The sequence below is a fragment of the Stigmatopora nigra genome, chromosome 23 (genome assembly GCF_051989575.1).
Source record: "Stigmatopora nigra isolate UIUO_SnigA chromosome 23, RoL_Snig_1.1, whole genome shotgun sequence".
Lineage (NCBI taxonomy): Eukaryota > Metazoa > Chordata > Actinopteri > Syngnathiformes > Syngnathidae > Stigmatopora > Stigmatopora nigra.
Window position 1 is genome coordinate 7,480,302 of NC_135530.1, and position 17,213 is coordinate 7,497,514.

A 17,213-nucleotide genomic window follows, 5' to 3' on the forward strand; every position below is an offset into this window, starting at 1 on the left:
AGTAGTAATATCAAAATGAAACAGCTACAATAAAAAGAGTGAGAAAAATATGTCCTATTTTTCAACTTGGGTCTGTTCACTTCATTATGTTCAGAGTATGCATCAGGTTCAGACCTCTCAGTGTCTATTTTAGTCATTGCAGGTTGAGCTCTGGCACGCAACGCAGCTGATCTCCATGACGCCGATGCACAGTGTCAGAGTCTATTTCTTTGACTTGATACCACACAAGTCCTGTTTGTTGAACCACTTGTCCAGGAATACATTTGTTACCTCCTCCTCCTGCTGTATTACGGAGATGTACAAGTTTTGAAGTACTTGGACAATATCAGATCAGGTTTTGATGCTCCGCCATTTTGCCATGACAAATTGTTGAAACGGAGATCATTAGTGTTTGTCAGCTACACTTGTGCACACGTTTCACTCACGTTTAAGAGTAACAACTTGTCATGTCTGACATTGTCATTTTTGACTGAATGACATTGTTGTCAGGACCGACAGACATTTCACTCAACAAAGCCCAATTCTCCATAAATGAGGCCTACCAGACAATACATTGACATTGACTCCCATAATATAAAATGAAGAGCAAAGAGTAGTTTAAGTTCTTCTCTTTGTCCAGTAAAAAAAAATCTTAATTCATAGAACGTTGGATTGGACTAAAACAAACTATGAACCAACAAAAACAATTACCTCAGGACAGCATTGCACACTTAAAAGAGATGTGTTCATTCATTCATTTACTGAACTGCTTCATACTCACTAGGGTTGCAGAGGGTGCTGGAGCCTATCCCAGCTGACTTTGGGCAGACAGACATCATTTCGCACTCAAACTCATACCTGGGGACAATTTAGATTGTGCAATCAGTCCACCTTGCATCTTTTGGAACGCACACAGGCACAATGAAGAACATGCAATCTCCACACAGGTGGTCTGATCTGGATTTGAACCCAGGACAACAGAACCACAAGGCCACCGGGCCACCTGTCATGAGATTTCTTGGTTTTTAAATAGTTTGGGGTCGTCACTGTGGATTGCTCTTTCTTCTCAGGTGCCAATTAAGAACCCGTTGGATACACTGGAAAAGTGGCTTCAAAAAAACAACATAAGGCTGACACAAGTAAATGGACAGCGCAAATATGGGGGACCACCAAGTGGTGAGAAAATGAATTCTCGATTTTCACAGGGCATACAACTCAGATGTCAAAATGATAAATTACCATGTCAAACCTTTGCCTACTTTTTTTTCTTCATTTCGATGAAAGTTTGGCATGGTCCGGCACCAGGATCCAACTGTGAAGTTTTTATCGGCCGTATTCCTCGAGACATGTACGAAGACAAACTGATTCCCCTTTTCAGTTCGGTGGGGCCACTTTGGGAGTTTCGACTGATGATGAACTTCAGTGGGCACAACCGCGGTTTTGCCTATGCCAAATACGGCTCAGCGGAGATTGCTCAAGCAGCAATACACCAGCTACACGGTCACATGCTGGAGCCCGGCGTGCGCATAGACGTGTACCCTAGCACAGAGAAAAGACAGCTTTGGATCACTGAGTTGCCAATGATCGTCCAAGAAGATCAGCTTTTTGAGGTAATCCAAATTCTTTGTTTTTTAGTGTCATTTTACTCCGACAGTCCTTGATTTTTTATACTTTAAACTTGATCCATGGATAGGAAAATAGTTCTTTTTGGCAGCATTCTTCATTTGCATGTTTTGGATGAAAAGAAGTATAAGCCACACCCCACATGGCTCCTCCCCTCCCGTGTGCTGGCCACAATTCCCAATTTCCCACCGAATAGCATATTTCACCACTGTGTAAAGTTCATTCATTTTCTGAACCGGTTTATCCTCATTAGGGTCCCTTGGGGTGCTGGAGCCTATCCCAGCTGACTCCGGTCCAGAGGCAGTGAGATGGACAACCATGCACACTCACACTCATACCCAGCGCCAATATAGAGGGTCCAATCAGCCTAACATGCATGTTTTTGGAATGTAGGAGGAAACCGTAGTACCCAAGGGAAACCCACATAGACCGGGGGAGAACATGCAAACTCCACACAGATGAATCGACCAGGATTTGAACCCGCCTTACACAAAAAAAAGTCAAAAATATTCAAATGATAACAGACTTTCTGAAGGAAATTGTATGTCTGATATCTTAAACTCACTTTTTACAATTTAGTTGTGAATAAATATTGGTGTGGCAAACTTTCAGGTGCAGATTTGTGGTAGGCGACAGAAAAAAATGCATTTGGGGTGCAGGCTGAGCAATAGGGAAATGTCACGGATCAAGAACAAATGACAGAAACTGTCACCTTTTCGTCTCGTTTGACAAAAACTGGCACTCATCTTCCGTTAGAGTCACCTGAGATCCGTTTTTAGCTCTTCGTCGCTACATCACAGTCATGAAAAAAGGTCGGGTGACGAAACAATTTCCTTCATGTTAACGAAAGGCACACTGTTTGCAGGTCAAATTAGGAATACGTTAAATTGAACACAAACAAATACATTTTTTTTGTTTCTTCTATTCGCCAGGTGCTACGCAGAATGACTGAAGGTGTTGAGAGGCTTTATCTGACGGGTCCAAACCAAAGAGAGACTTTGTTAGCCATTGTCGACTTCACATCTCACCATGCTGCTTCTATGGCGAAGAGAGTGCTAGGGGAAGGTGGGCACTTACTGGGCATCCAATCGTGGTCGGAAGTTAACAGATACTGTAGAAGAGTATGTCCCAACTTTTTTCTGTGAGGGCTGCTTTCAAAAAATCCAAGGAAATCAGGGTCAACTCCATATCTTTCCGTTGTCATTTATTAAAGACCATCGGAATGAGGTTAAAAACATGTTTTTAAAGTCTATTTTGAAGTATTAACTTGTCATTGACGGTCATAGACATCCAATGCATTTTGACTGGCAATGAGACTGAAACAATTCAATGTCGGCCTTCCTACTAAAAATGTGTTCACCTGCTTTGTTCTTTCTGGCTCTCCTTCCCTTGTGTGACTCAAGTGTTGGTTTTTGTCATCAACAACCGCTCTGTGTATTGCAACCCCCGTGTTTGTGTGTGTCGTTGTAGAAGTCTTTTCTCTCTTTGGTATGTCCCTCGTTTTCCTTCTCCCAATTATGCTTGTATTTTGGTTGTATTACTCCATTTTATTGCTTGTAAGGTTATTTTGTCACGATATTTTCTCCTGGGTTGCACACCCGAGGCTAATCATAACAATAAGCAGGCCTGCATGGCCCGCAGGCTGTAGTTTGGACACCCCTGGTCTATCCAATGCTACCACTGTAGAACTGACTAACTGATATGATGTTGCTTTTATATATCGGGAACATTTCTGTTCTCCTCTTAATCTTCAAATTGGCTTTTTAATGGACACTTTTTTTTCTTTCTTTCTAGCCTTTAGGAAGCAGTATGGCTAAAACATCTCAGTCAACTGGGACCCCCAAATGCAAGCACATAAAAGGCTTTCTCGCTTGTACAAGTCGCAGCGGTCAGGCCCACAACCACCCCTGCGACCGCCTCGGCTCGATCGGGCTAAAATCTCCGGAGCCGCGGGTCCGAATCCGCAACCCTGCGCTGTAGCCTCTGCTTTCTCTAACCTGGAGAATGTTTGCGCTGCGACTGGAATCGGTGCACCGCACTTTGAGTTCAACTTCAGCCATTCTTGCTGCGAAGGATACTTAAACTTCACCTACAAGGTTCGTATCCCAGACGTAGGCGCCGTCTTCCCAGGGCTGCTGGTGATCTGGCCCGGAGCCACTGAAGAAGCCACACTGGAAAATGCGAGAGAAAAGGCAGCTCAGCACGTCTTGCGGTATTTAAAAACTTTCTAGTTTGGATCAAAAGTCGTCTGGGCTCTCGTCGCAGTTGTTTGTGCAGTGATTTGATATTCCGAATCATGTTTTCTTGATCAATCCGAGTTAAGAAACCCCTTATAACATAACCGAAATGCTGAAATGGTAATAAAACAGAGCATTATTAAAGTTCCCGAGAAAAAAAAGCAGTACAAAACATTTTGTTAAATGTATTCATGAATAAACTTGTATCGAACGGAGGGCTAGCCACCCTTTGGTGGGAGTGACTCGGTCCCTAGATCTTCATGTGTTGGGAATCTTTTCCCATTTCTTCTGCAGTTCCCAGCTGACTTTTGGGGGATGGGGGGTTGTTTTGGGCCTGACACACAGAATTTTAACATTTGATATCATTTGCCGTCTGGTCAACAGCACGTTTCACTTTACTGTCCATTTTGTTGGTTTTGAAAAATATTTCTGAAAGAATTCCTGTTGATGTTTCACACATTTTTTCTTAGTTATCGTGAAGGTTACTTCCAGTTTTGGGGCTTGGAAAGCACTCTAGCTTGTTTAGCAATTTATGACAAATCGTGTAAGAAGCACATGATCTCATTTTACCAATTGAATTTTACAAATGCATTGATGTTCCTGTCATATTTTTTGTTTTTTGAGAATTGTCCAATAAATGTGCCAGTTCCTCAAAGCTCACATTCCTCAATCCTTTCAAGGAATAGACCCCAAGACGCACAGTCTACTTGCCAAAAGACATTTAGCCGACTGACATCTGGCCGACAGCCAACTGACAGAAAGACCATCTGGCCAAACGTGGAATTAGCCGAACGACTATTTGGCCGACCGACTATCTAGCCCAGGGGTGGCCAACCAGTCAGAGACCAAGAGCCACATTTTTTACTGTGTTACCGCAAAGAGCCACATCACACACATACCTTTGCTCAGCCAGATTTATTGTCACACACCAGCATAGTAATGACATAAATTGACTCCTACAGTACTAACAGCACTGGCCAGTCATTATCAACAATGAACATTGTGTGCACTGTCTCACACAGACAAACTCTCAGTTCAACCAAGTCCACAAACAAAAATATAATAATTTACAATAGCGTTTTTCTTTTACTGTGCATGTTATTTAGTGGGACTTCTGGCATTCCTTGCCTTGAACAATCCTCTTCAAATCTGGCTTGTATTCCGTTGTTGCCACTCGAAGCAATTCTTTCACATGGGTGTCAGTCAGAACAGATCGATGCTTTGATTTCACGTGTTTTAGGGTAGAAAATACAGACTCGCAGACGTATGTTGACCCAAACATTGACAGTATCTTAAGCGCAGCCCGTTTAACATTGGGGTATTTTTCCATTGGCACACTTTTCCAGAACTCAATGGTCCCTTCTCTTAAGGCAGGTTTCAGTTGATCCTCCTCACAAAGATCGATCATCTCCAACTCAGCCGCAGCCTCATCTGTGACCAGCGGAGCTTTCAGACAGTCCGTCTCAGCATTAAATGGGTCGACGAGAAACGTAATCTGTGGCCTTTTCAGTTGTAGATCACGGAATCGGGCCACAAAGCTTTCGTGCAGGTTTTCAACCAGTGTTGCATATCTGGCTCTTTGCTTATTCAAGGCGGCGCTAGTGGCTTTTAGCAGAGTGGGGAAATGTGTTAAATCTCCCTTTTGAATATGCGCCGTGAACAGCTTCAGTTTATTTACAAACGCAAACACACTTTGAACCAGGTCAGGCAGCATTTTTAACTTACCCTGCAAGGTCAGGTTCAGTCTGTCCAAGTGACACAGCATGTCAACCAAAAAGGTCAGATCCATAATCCACTCAAGGTCCGAGAGCTCGGGATAGTCCTTGTCCTTCTCTTCCATGAACAGTTTCACAGCATCCAAAAGCTCAAAGAAGCGAGAGAGTACCTGGCCTTTTGATAGCCACCTCACAGTGCAGTGCAGCGGCAAGTCACCTGGAAGCCCTTGGTCCAGTGCAGCGATGAGATTCTTGAATTGCCGGTGGTTAAGCGCATGTGTGCGGATGTAGTTGACAATTTCCATCACAGGCTTCATGACGTTGTCTAAATTCAATGATTTAGACACGAGTTGCTCCCTGTGGATGATGCAGTGGAAATTCCAAAACCCGGGAAATGTTTGGTCAGCTTGGCACAGCCCCACCAGCCCGTTAACAGATCCGATCATGGCTGGCGCTCCATCCGTGGCTATTGCAGTTAGTTTTGCTATTGGCAGATTTGCTTTCGCAAATGCAGCCATCATTGTTTCTTTCACGTCTATGCCACGTGTTCTTTCTTTTAATGGCACAATATCAAGGAGTTCTTCTTTGATCAAACAATCGTTTGACACAGACCGTGCAAATATTGCTCACTGAGGCTTGTCTTGTATGTCACAACTCTCATCCAATGCGACACTAAAATACTCACATGCTTGTAGGTCAGAGTGCAACTGTGATTCAATAGACGTGTTAATATCTGATATTCTGTGTCAACAGTTTGGCGGGACAGTTGGACGTCTGATACCATTCGTTTTAGTTTGTCGTTTTCAGGAGACAAGATTTCAACAACGTCACCGAGGCATTTTTTAATGAACTCCCCTTCATTGTATGGCTTTTTGGCCCGTGCAATGTTCCAAGCCAGTTGATACGATGCAAGCGTTACCGTCTCTGAGTGCTTCGTAAATTTTTGCAAAATATGTGTCTGTTTTTTTTGCCTGACTTTTCAAAGTGGCCAACTTGTGCTTGTGAAGTTCAGTCACTTTTGGAAATTTCTGGGCGATGTCAGCATGGAGTCACGCAAATAAAAAAAAAAACACAAATACAAACTTTGATATGGACGTAAGAGCCGCATGAAACCGGCCAAAGAGCCGCATGCGGCTCCCGAGCCGCGGGTTGGCCACCCCTGATCTAGCCGAAGAACATTTAGCCGACGCGCTCGCCCCGTCCCTGGTCGTGTGTGTGTGTACGAGTTTGTCAACCTCGGCCCACGGGCCATATGCGACCCGTTACTGATAACAACATTCATTTAGAATTACAAGTTTCAGATAATAACATTCATTTGTAATAACAAGTTACAGATAACAACATTCATTTAGAATAACAAGGACATTTATTCAGGGCCAAACAAAGTAGTTATAACAGTACAGTAAGTACTATAATGGCAGAAAAAGGTAGTTCTAACAGTAGATAATGTAATTTACACCAGCATAGAAAAACATTGAGATTAATCTTTGAATAATTGAAATCATTCTGAATATATATTACCTAAAATAATGGGAAATTATTTAAAATTAAAATATTGCTCTATACTGTGTGTTCCATGGCATTTTCAGGTATTGTTCTCTAAGCCCCCCAGTCTGTCTTTTAGTAAGTCTTACAGTGTTTTTTTTCAAGTAGCAAGAGCATGTATATGTGTACATTATATAAGAATATTGAATAAAAATTCAGGCCAGCACATTGCACTACGTACGTGTATTTAGAAATATGTCCAGTGGGTAGCAGTAAATTTCGAGATGGCTGCCACTGTAAAGTAACCCAGATAGTCGGTCGAACAAATAGCCAACAGACCGAAAGACCATCTGGCCGAAGGACTGTTGGCCAGATGTCAGTAGGCTAAATGTCTTTCGGCACAAACAGGACACAGACATATCATTTGAACAACACAGACCAGTCTGGGCTGCCTCTACTTCCACCCTTCATTAGCTTCCGGGTTGCAGAGAGGGCCCTGTCCTCAAGGCACGTCCACTTTCAAGACTAAATGCAGATGAACAAGTTGGTGTAACTCAAGTCATGTCCTGTTCCAAGGAGATGAGTTGAAATCAAAAAGGTGTAAACATAGCTTGGTCATCACTATAGAAATCATCACCAATCATATAAATCATCACCAAGAACAGATCATCCATTCCATCTCCCTTTGTCTTTTTATTATATTTATTTGTGGCCTTGTTAGCCTCCAGATTGGGCCCCTCTGCTTTGGTAACTGAATTAGTTATGTAAAAAACGCAAATTCTACGGACATTCAGTCAACAAACCAAAAGATAGCTAAGAACCTACATATAGATACACGTTATTTGAAAGCTCTTCAATCCTTCTCTTCTTTCAATGACATTTGGAATCACTAAATAATATAAAATGGAATCTGGAGATCAGGGATAATCACCTAAATCAAACACCTGGTTCACATATGAATGATTGTCAGATAAAAATAAAATGTAATAACAAACATAGTTATGGGCGGTTCATTTTCATAATAGGTATTAATCTAATCTCTCCATTTTTAAATTTTGTTTTCATATAACCAGACCAAACATTCCATCTCTTATTATGGGAAAAGTGAGATCCGATAAGATGGAATACTATGGAGAAGGGGGTTCTTCTGCGAACAACCAATCGTTGAAGGAGTCTCCTTTATTGCTCCTTGTTATTCTTTTGCCTTATTACTTCTACAACTACGTGAATATAGATTATCAGAAGGATAGCTTCAATAAAATGTTGCCAGATATGTTGAAGAAGGAAGTCAATTATCATTCAGCACGTCAAAAGAAGATGAACATCCATGAAATGTCGTAATAGTTGCTGGCGGCAAACTATCTGTAGGGGATGCCGTCATGCTGAAGCAGTCCCGTTGAGGCCTTTTAAGATGCTCGGTCATAGGGGAGGGGCTGGGCCTATAGCCACTGCTCCTCCGCATCCTGAGGAGCACGGTGAGCCGGCACGGGCATTGCATTAGGATTTCTCCCGGATGCCTCCCAGGGTTGACGCCGTGGCCTCGACCCTGGCCATTCTAGGGACAATATGTCTCCCGGCTGGGCCCGGAACGCACTGTGATCTTCGGGCTGGATTAACTGGCTGGGGGAGAGAGACGATGATCGGAAGAAGATGAGGTGAGATGCGGTGGTGTGTAGACAAGCGCTTATTGCATGGAGCATCTTGTGGGGGGAGAATGAAATCATAAATTGGATTTGAAAATGGTTATGAAACAATCTTGAACTTTTCTTGACTGGAACTGTAGGAATCATAATATGGGCAAGAAAACCTTCCAGTTCGCATCGGATTCTGACTCCAAAGCTGAAGAAAGCATCAAGTCTCTGAAGGAAAAACTTTTTCAGGATGTCATCGACTGGTATGTTAATGTTGCGGTGTCATGGTTTATTTGGGTAGCTTTCTGTGACCTACTTTGGACACCAAGTCCAGTTTATTTGTTGTTTGGAGTAAGCACTTGAGGCATTCAATTCAATTAACCATAAGGGTATCTGCTGCCATCTAGCCTTGTGAATGGGCATCATGTCTACACCCCAAATGTAAGCCGACCGAGACTTTTTCAGTCTTATTTCAATGCAAAATGACATTGTCTTATATTTGAGCCAAGGTGGCATGTTGTGAAGTTGCGTAAAACAATAACAAGTGCATTTCAAAGGACATACATATTTCCTATTGGCTCTATGACAAATCTGCAGCCAAACAGTGACACTCAGCGACACTTATGATGGTGGTGACACTGATGATTGTAATATTGATTGAAGGTCCCTATGACATTTAACCGTGATACGGATTGAAAGATTATATGCAAGGATTCGTGACATCCAAATTCCCTACGACAAAGAACAACCTGCCAATAATCATAATGATGTCTTTAACATGTCTCAGTGACTGTTGTACCTTTATCATGACATCAATGCTGAAACTTAATAAAAGCGCAACTTGGGACATGGAAGGGAGAGAAGGTCCGCAGAGCCGAGCGCGAGTCCATAATGGACATGGACTCGCGCCTCCGACCTTTCCCAGCCGCGCGGTTGCTTTAAAATATAACACAGTCTCATGCCTTGTTTTTCCCTTTGTGCACGATTGGTAAGTATGGGGATCTGTAACTTCAGACCCAACACATGTGCGTACCGTATTTACTGGCACATAATCCGCCAGAGTTTATAAGCCGCTCCATGAAAATGGCCTTGAAATTTGGGAATTTTACAATTTCTCGCGTATAAGCCGCCCCAATTTACAATTTTCACTTCCGTATTCATGGTTTTAATAGGCAGTACAAATGTGTTACTTTGAAGAGAAAATCTTAAGAAACATTTTCACAAGTGGTATTTCTGAGATACTGAATGAATCAAAAGCACATTATTAGGGTCAATATCATAAGGAAATTAATGTGCCTGTTTTGTAAATGTAAAATGTCAAATTATTCAAATTGAAAAAGGGAAAAATGATCTTGATAAGAACTTGATACTTTTTAATGAATTACAATTTTCTTATTGATAGGTGCACCAATAAGTATTCCCAAGTTCACCTTTCAATAACGGAGGCATCTGAGATCATATCCTTTATTCTTGCAAGAGAGAATCGATCAACATGCGCCTCCGGTCCCTTTTGCTAATATATTCATAAGATTTAAACAACATGCATAACAGAAGTCTAAACATTATTCAGAGTCACAAAACAATTAGTCACAGTTCTCAAAACTATTGTAGGTCTGTCAAATCTTCCCGAGAGAAAATTTATGCAGACCGTCTTAAGAAGCCATGTTTCCCAAAACAAATCCACAGTTCCCAAGAGCTTGTTGTTAACCGTCTTCAAAGTTCGATGCTTCCCAAAACAAATTACCGTTCTCTTGCTGTGAACCATAGTCTCGAGAAATCCAGGTGTGAAGGAGAAGTGACCTCCAAATGTGTTTTTGGTTCACTTTGGAGCGAGCACTTCTTTTGCAAGAGATGTATTAAAATGCCTTGTATTAATGTCACATTCATAATAATGATGAACCTAACATTCCTAATAAGAAAAGCGTTCTTATATGTAATGTTTAATATCCAAAATAAGAAAAGCGTTCATATATGTAATGTTAAATATCCAAAATAAGCAAATCGTTCTTTATCGCAAGCATGTATATCATATTGATAACTCCAACATTCCTAATAAAGTACAAAGTAAAGTAAAAATGAATGTATAAAGAAATATTAAAATGTAATTTAAAAAAGATGGAGCTCCAACCTTCCTAATAAAGTACAAAGTAAAGTAAAAATGAATGTATAAAGAAATATTAAAATGTAATTTAAAAAAGATGGAGCTCCAACCTTCCTAATAAAGTACAAAGTAAAGTAAAAATGAATGTATAAAGAAATATTAAAATGTAATTTAAAAAAAGATGGAGGAGCTGTAAAACATGAAAAACAAATGAGAGTGGACAGAGCTACTCCCACTGGCTTCCGCGTGACGGCGCCATATTGGTGGGCCGGATTAAAAGGTCTGGCGGGCCGGCTGTGGCCCGCGGACCGTAGTTTGCCCACCTGATTTGTAACTACGTATGTGGTTTTTAATCTCCCGTATTTGCATTCCCCCTTTTCTTGCTAGTGTCACAATTAAATTTCCCGAATACGGGATGAATAGAGTTATCCAATCCAAGATGGCTATTGAGAATGCCCACTTATATCAGCATTATTAAAAATCGATACAAAATGCCCCGCGGGCTGCGAATTTACTATTTTTATTTCACAAATTAGGTCAAAATCCAAATTTAGATGTACATGTCAAAATGATGGCGTCCATTGATTCTCATGTCAGGATGGCCGAGCGGTCTAAGGCGCCAGACTCAAGGTCTGATCCCCTTTCATCCTAACTGTATGAGTATTCTGGTCTCCAAATGGAGGCGTGGGTTCAAATCCTTCTCCTGACATGATTTTTAGGCAGCCACCAATATCACATGCACACCTAAATTCAGAGTTTTACCTCATTTATGATGTGAAAATATGAAGTCCGCGTCCATTTTGTGCCGTATTAATCATGACGAACTGTCCGACTACCGGCCATTTTATGTGATTAAGCGATATTTATCTATCATTCACTATGTCAGGATGGCCGAGCGGTCTAAGGCGCCAGATTCAAGGTTTGATCCCCTTTCATCCTAACTGTATGAGCATTCTGGTCTCCCAATGGAGGCGTGGGTTCAAATCCCACTCCTGACATGATTTTGAATAAATAATGTCGCTTAATGACACGTTGTACGCAATCACTTGAAAATATTAATACATAAAAATGACTCATATACGTCATCTTTACCTTATTTTTGGAAAATTTTGAAGGCATATGAAGCTAGTGGTACTGTCCTAAACAAAAAAAAAATCTAGTCCATCCTTAAACAGTTCCATTTTGTTGCATACAGATAACCTGACAATACAGTTCTAAAAATGTCCACCTAATATTTAAAAGTGTGCCTTAAAAATGATGTCATTACCATATCAACAAACATCATGACCCAGAAATGTTATAATGTCCAAATTCCATATTTTACAAATGTTCTTTTTTTATATTTCGAATGTTATAGTGCATAAAATAAATAGTATTTAACCCATTGAGTAGTAGAACTTACGTCATACATGGTTTTATTTTTTCCAAATTGCTGTCCATCTTAACAAAGATGTCATAATTGCAGACTGAATTGGTCAAAAAAAGTATTGCAGGACAATGAATTGCTGCATTTTTGAATGTAACTGGAGGTTGTGGTTTGTTGTTTCAGATGCTTTCACCAAGGTCTCTATGAAGGGCCAAAAAACTAAAACTATCTTAATTTTTCCTCCCACAAGAGAGCACTATTCCTTTCCACTTTGGGTTGCTTGACAGCAAATAGTATGTGCACATTAATAAAAACGCAGATTTTGATTCTCAAAACATCTGATGACAACACCAATTCCTAGTTTGAAAACCCAATATTTGACTTTTGAAAGGCCAGGTTGTATGAAAACTATTCAACGACAAAATGTGTCATTTCATAATCAGAATTTCACATGAGGGCATTATTGTTACCACATTATTTATGTTTTTGCCACTGCATTGGAAAAATATATTTGTGTACTTTGCATCGATAGTTTGTACGATTGCGGACTAATAATGCTGGAACAAAGAATGAATGACATCAGGTACGTCACACAATTAAACAGAACACATCAGCCAAATCAAACACAAACATTTTTAATTGTTTTTGCTCAACACACTTTCACTCAAAAGTGAATAACAGAGAAGTCCCAGTTAAAGTGGCTGTGAATCTCACACGGACTGTCGCACTCGATCCTAACAATAGAGGGCAATACATGGCTGCTTTGGCATCAAACAGGATTGGGCTGAGCGGGGGGCAGAGGGGCCCTGCACTCGACCTTGAGGCGGCATGGCAGAGGGTGGAGACCCTGAGGCGGGAAGGCAGCAGGGTGGAGACCCTGGGGTGGGATGGCAGCAGGGGGGAGACCCTGAAGCGGGACGGCAGCAGGGTGGAGCTGGGCGGGAGAGCGCTGCCGCCGGCAGAGGAGGGGGACGAAGGTACCTGGTGGTCCCGGGCGGCGCCGGCGAATCCGGTTGGGGAATTTGGGGCGAGCTGTTGAACAGCAGGCTGGGTGTAAACGTTAGGCCGAGGGTACGAAGGGTAGGACCCCACGCCACCTGTGACGTGAGACATGAGTGTTAAACATGTCAGGTTACGTCTGGATGTGGAACATAATTGCCTTTGGTTTTGTGGGCAGGAAAACTGAAACTTGTCAAACTGAGGTCTCCCCTCTAAAGAATGTATATAAATTGTCCTATTTTTTTATTTAAGTAGTTCTCAATTTTTCTGTTCGGGTAAGACGTCCACAGCGGAAAAGACAGCTGAGTGTTGTTCTGATTGCTTGGCGCGAGGAGGTCCAGCTTGTCGCTCAAGTCAAAGAGAGAACTGACACAATGAATATATCTACTCCAAAATATTTCCTGGGAAAAAAGGAGACTTTCCCCTTTCAAATGACGATCACCTGGCGTCCGTCGGCAGAGTGTGGCTCTCGCCTTGGTCCACGGAGGTGCCGTCATCCATGTAGAGTGGTGGCGGCGCTATGTTGAGGTCGTAGGTAGCGGAGGCGGTGAGGAGGGGGAGCCTGGTGCGCGTGGGAGGGAGAGGGCTGAGCGTGGGGTGATGGTGAAAGTCAGGTGGCTCTCCCACCCTGGATTGACCTTGGAGATGAAAGGCAGGTCAATGGGTGGCATGCCGGCCATTTGCCAGCAGAATTTGGAACAGTGAGCTGACATGTATGACAAATATAAGCTGGCTATGGTAAATCTCTCTTGCGTTATGTCGTTGCATCCGATTAAATTCTTTCATGTGCCCCCTCCTCTGTCATACTCGAGTATTTCCTGTCTTGTCAGGTATGTGATATATCCTTGCCTCAGACGATACCCTTCAGTAAAAAAGTGGTCATTTTGTAAAACTATTTAGCGTTAGGTAGCATGAACTGTATATATTCACTCATGTTTCCATATCTATTCCTCTATGTAATTGTTATTTTCGTCTGCCTGAAAACTTCAAATATTCTCTCTCCGGCTGCATTTCTATTTAAAGCCCCCGATTTAGATGCCTTACTTTGATGCAACTCTAGTATCGGATGTCATTAGATTGTGTAAACTCAGTAAAGCTCCCCATTTAATGTTGACGAATGGGAAGAAAACCTGGACTGGTGGCCAGAAGTTGGCTGGAGGAGGGCTGTGTTTGCGTAGACAGTATGATGAAAGGCGGCACAGGTGCTACAGACTCCAGCATCGGCATCTCAGCGCTAAAGTGTCCAGAGAAGACGGGTGCCATAGTGCTAAAAAAAAAAATCAAATAAAACAATCAAGCATGATGGTCATCAAGTTGATTTTGCATTTCCAGCTTATGCCAAACGGGCGCCCTCACATGCTCACGGCATTTTGCATGATGGGCAGCAGAGATTGGCTGTGGTGGCGGGTAGAATTCCACCTGGCCCTTGTCATTGGCGGTTCACCTCTACATGAGGCCAAGCGCTCCAATTTGCGCCTCCTGCCTCGTCGGTTGTGAAACCAATCCTGCCAGGAACAAACAACACTAAATAGAAACGATATCCATTTCAAATGTACACAGTATTCCGCAAATACCAACATGATTAAATCCCTGATAAGTATGACAAAAGGTGAGACAAATACTACAAGACAATACGACACAGAAAATGACTGGACCAGACATTTTTAGGCCAGATAGGACAACACAAGAGAAGAACAGGGTCAGTGAAAGTGACCAGAACAGAAGAAAAAAGCTTTAACAAACTGACCACGTCCAAGACAGGACCAAGACTGGCACATTTGAGGACAAGAACAAAAAGGCAGATTAAAAAAATAGAAAGGTCACGAATAATTGAACCAAACCAAGACATATTTTAGTAGTATTAAACTAGTAGTTGTTTGTTACTTTGTTAATAGATGGAGAATTGGAGCAAATAAAAATGCTTTTCCAATCCAATTTCCTGTTTTGGGTGTTTTTTTTAGAGGGTTGGAATAAATTAATTTGTTTTGAGTTCATTTCTATGGGAAACGTTCGTTCAAATTACGAGAAAATCGACATACCAGATCAGTCCCAGGACTCATTAAGCTCGTATCTATCTCTATATACCACCGTAGAAGGGTAACGATTAAGTGGACCAAACCAAGACGATACATGAAAAAAACAGGCGGGATGAAACAAAACTAAGACTTGATTGGAGAGTCCAGACAGGGCAAAAACTAAATGGAAGGTAAAAAAAAACGATCCGCCCAACCTTAATCTTCTCAGGCGTGACACCGACTGTTGCGGCGATAATTTTCCTCTTGTCGGCATCCGGGTAGTGTTCCTCCTGAAACGAGGCTTCCAGATACTTTAAATGATCTACAGTCAGGAACAAAAAAAATATCACATAAAACAACACAAATGGACCACAAAATCTAACTCAAATGGGTCTGACCTGTGCTGTACCGAGCCCATGGTTTCTTCTTGGGTGGTGCTGGTGGCAGCGGGCAGCCGTCCACGCTATCGAGATTGGGGGGCACCGGAAGGCTGGCGGCCTGGCCTCGACCGCGGCTTATGTAATGGATGGAGCGACGGGTGGAGTACCGTTGGGTCATTTCCATCTGGCAACAGACAACAATTTAAATTCAAATGGGATTATCAAAACAAAAACACAAACATATCTGCCATATTATTTCAGATGTAATTTTCAGTCATTCAACATTGGTTTTATTGTCCCAAATAGCAAAAATAATAACACAATTATGTTATGCTATTATTATGTAAAAAATGACCTATTTCAGTTTTAAGAATAAGTTACACTATTTTGGGTATTTTATTTTAGTTTTGGGACAAAACTTCCATGACAATCTATCTAGAATTTACTTTTAATAGAAATAATGCATAAACTATTTCTAACCAAAGATTAAATTAGGTGCAATGAAGACATGCCATATCTAGTGTTTGTAAATACTAAATTGTAGTTGTTTTCGAACGTGGTTCAACGTAAAACAAGCCATTTGAATAAAGTTAGAAGAACTTTGCATGAACTTTCAAGGAACATGTTGACCTAAAGCTGATAAAACACTACATGAAAGTAATTAAAATGACTTCATTAATTAGCCTCCCTAGGTATGCACTTTACTGTAAATGATTAGCTCGGGTCCGCTAGCCTTTAGCTTTTTTTTCCAACTCCCACACCAAATTGTTTAAGAAATGATGAAGGAAGTTGAAATAATTAGCTGACCAATGAGTGAATAAGTTGCTAGAAATGCTAATAAACGAGCTCATGATTGACAATTAAAGGCGTTTTACCAAATTGTTTCGTTGGCGTTTTCATCCACGACTTCACCGAGGCACAAGCAATTAAAGCGGGCACAATTCAAGCTAACGCCTGGTTTGCCTTGCTACAGTCACGTGACCACGCCGCAACCAATAGGCAAATGAGTAGACACCCGCGCTGCTTACAAGTCTAAAGCGTACACATCTCGATTTCCGACTAATAAGGCTTAAATGCGACTAAATAAATGTTCATTTATTATCATTATTGTTAATGAATACGGTGCAATATGGTTTCTAATTGCCAAGCCTACATGATAATGAGCCGATTAACCACACGTCTTGTCACGCTGATTCTCATTGAGGTGTTTCTAAAATAATACCTGAATAGGCCAGCAGATAGCAGGCTGACACACAGTTGGTTGCCATAAAGTGGACAAGGAGACGAATCATAACTGAGCAAAATTACTGGAATACGTTTCATTAAGGAGCCTGACATTTCATGTTTCTAATATTATTTTCAAATATTTTTCTGAAAAATTACTCGAAAGTTAAGGTATTGTAGGCACTTTGCATATTTGGAGAGTGAGAATGTGCCATCACTATATTTCAGGCAGTGAATAGTTATCAGACATTATTATTATTATATAAATAATAATAATTAAACAAATATCAACTAGTTGATAAGGTTAATCTAAAAAATGAACATGACAAATATTCAAATAATACAATTTTATATATTGTATTATTATCGAAAAGCCCTGCCGTGAAGATTTTTTTTTATATCAATGGATTAAAAGAACTGGATTAAAAGCCCTGAATATTCCGTTCTTTGTAGATATA

The 17,213-nt window shown here is 41.3% G+C and overlaps 2 protein-coding genes and 2 non-coding genes across 4 annotated transcripts; 3 read left to right on the forward strand and 1 right to left on the reverse strand.

Annotated features, from left to right (window-relative positions):
- Positions 1–175: 175 nt before the first annotated feature.
- Positions 176–3,833, forward strand: LOC144181592 (dead end protein 1-like). Its single transcript, XM_077710170.1, is given in 5 exon segments — positions 176–193; positions 1,050–1,155; positions 1,264–1,589; positions 2,535–2,667; positions 3,397–3,833. Coding segments are annotated over 5 exon segments (1,020 nt in total).
- A 7,530-nt stretch (positions 3,834–11,363) lies between these two features.
- trnal-caa (transfer RNA leucine (anticodon CAA)) lies at positions 11,364–11,480 on the forward strand. Its single transcript has 2 exons — positions 11,364–11,401; positions 11,435–11,480. It is a non-coding gene; the product is annotated as a tRNA-Leu (tRNA).
- A 172-nt stretch (positions 11,481–11,652) lies between these two features.
- Positions 11,653–11,769, forward strand: trnal-caa (transfer RNA leucine (anticodon CAA)). Its single transcript has 2 exons — positions 11,653–11,690; positions 11,724–11,769. It is a non-coding gene; the product is annotated as a tRNA-Leu (tRNA).
- Positions 11,770–12,801: 1,032 nt separating this feature from the next.
- Positions 12,802–16,514, reverse strand: LOC144181593 (homeobox protein NOBOX-like). The gene is made up of 9 exons (XM_077710172.1): positions 16,407–16,514; positions 15,550–15,715; positions 15,367–15,473; positions 14,493–14,641; positions 14,267–14,403; positions 13,610–13,774; positions 13,385–13,560; positions 12,955–13,319; positions 12,802–12,871 (listed from the first exon to the last, which is right to left on the reverse strand). The coding sequence occupies exons 2-9, from the start codon at positions 15,713–15,715 to the stop codon at positions 12,802–12,804; spliced, it is 1,335 nt and encodes a 444-aa protein (XP_077566298.1). The 5' UTR covers positions 16,407–16,514.
- Positions 16,515–17,213: the final 699 nt, after the last annotated feature.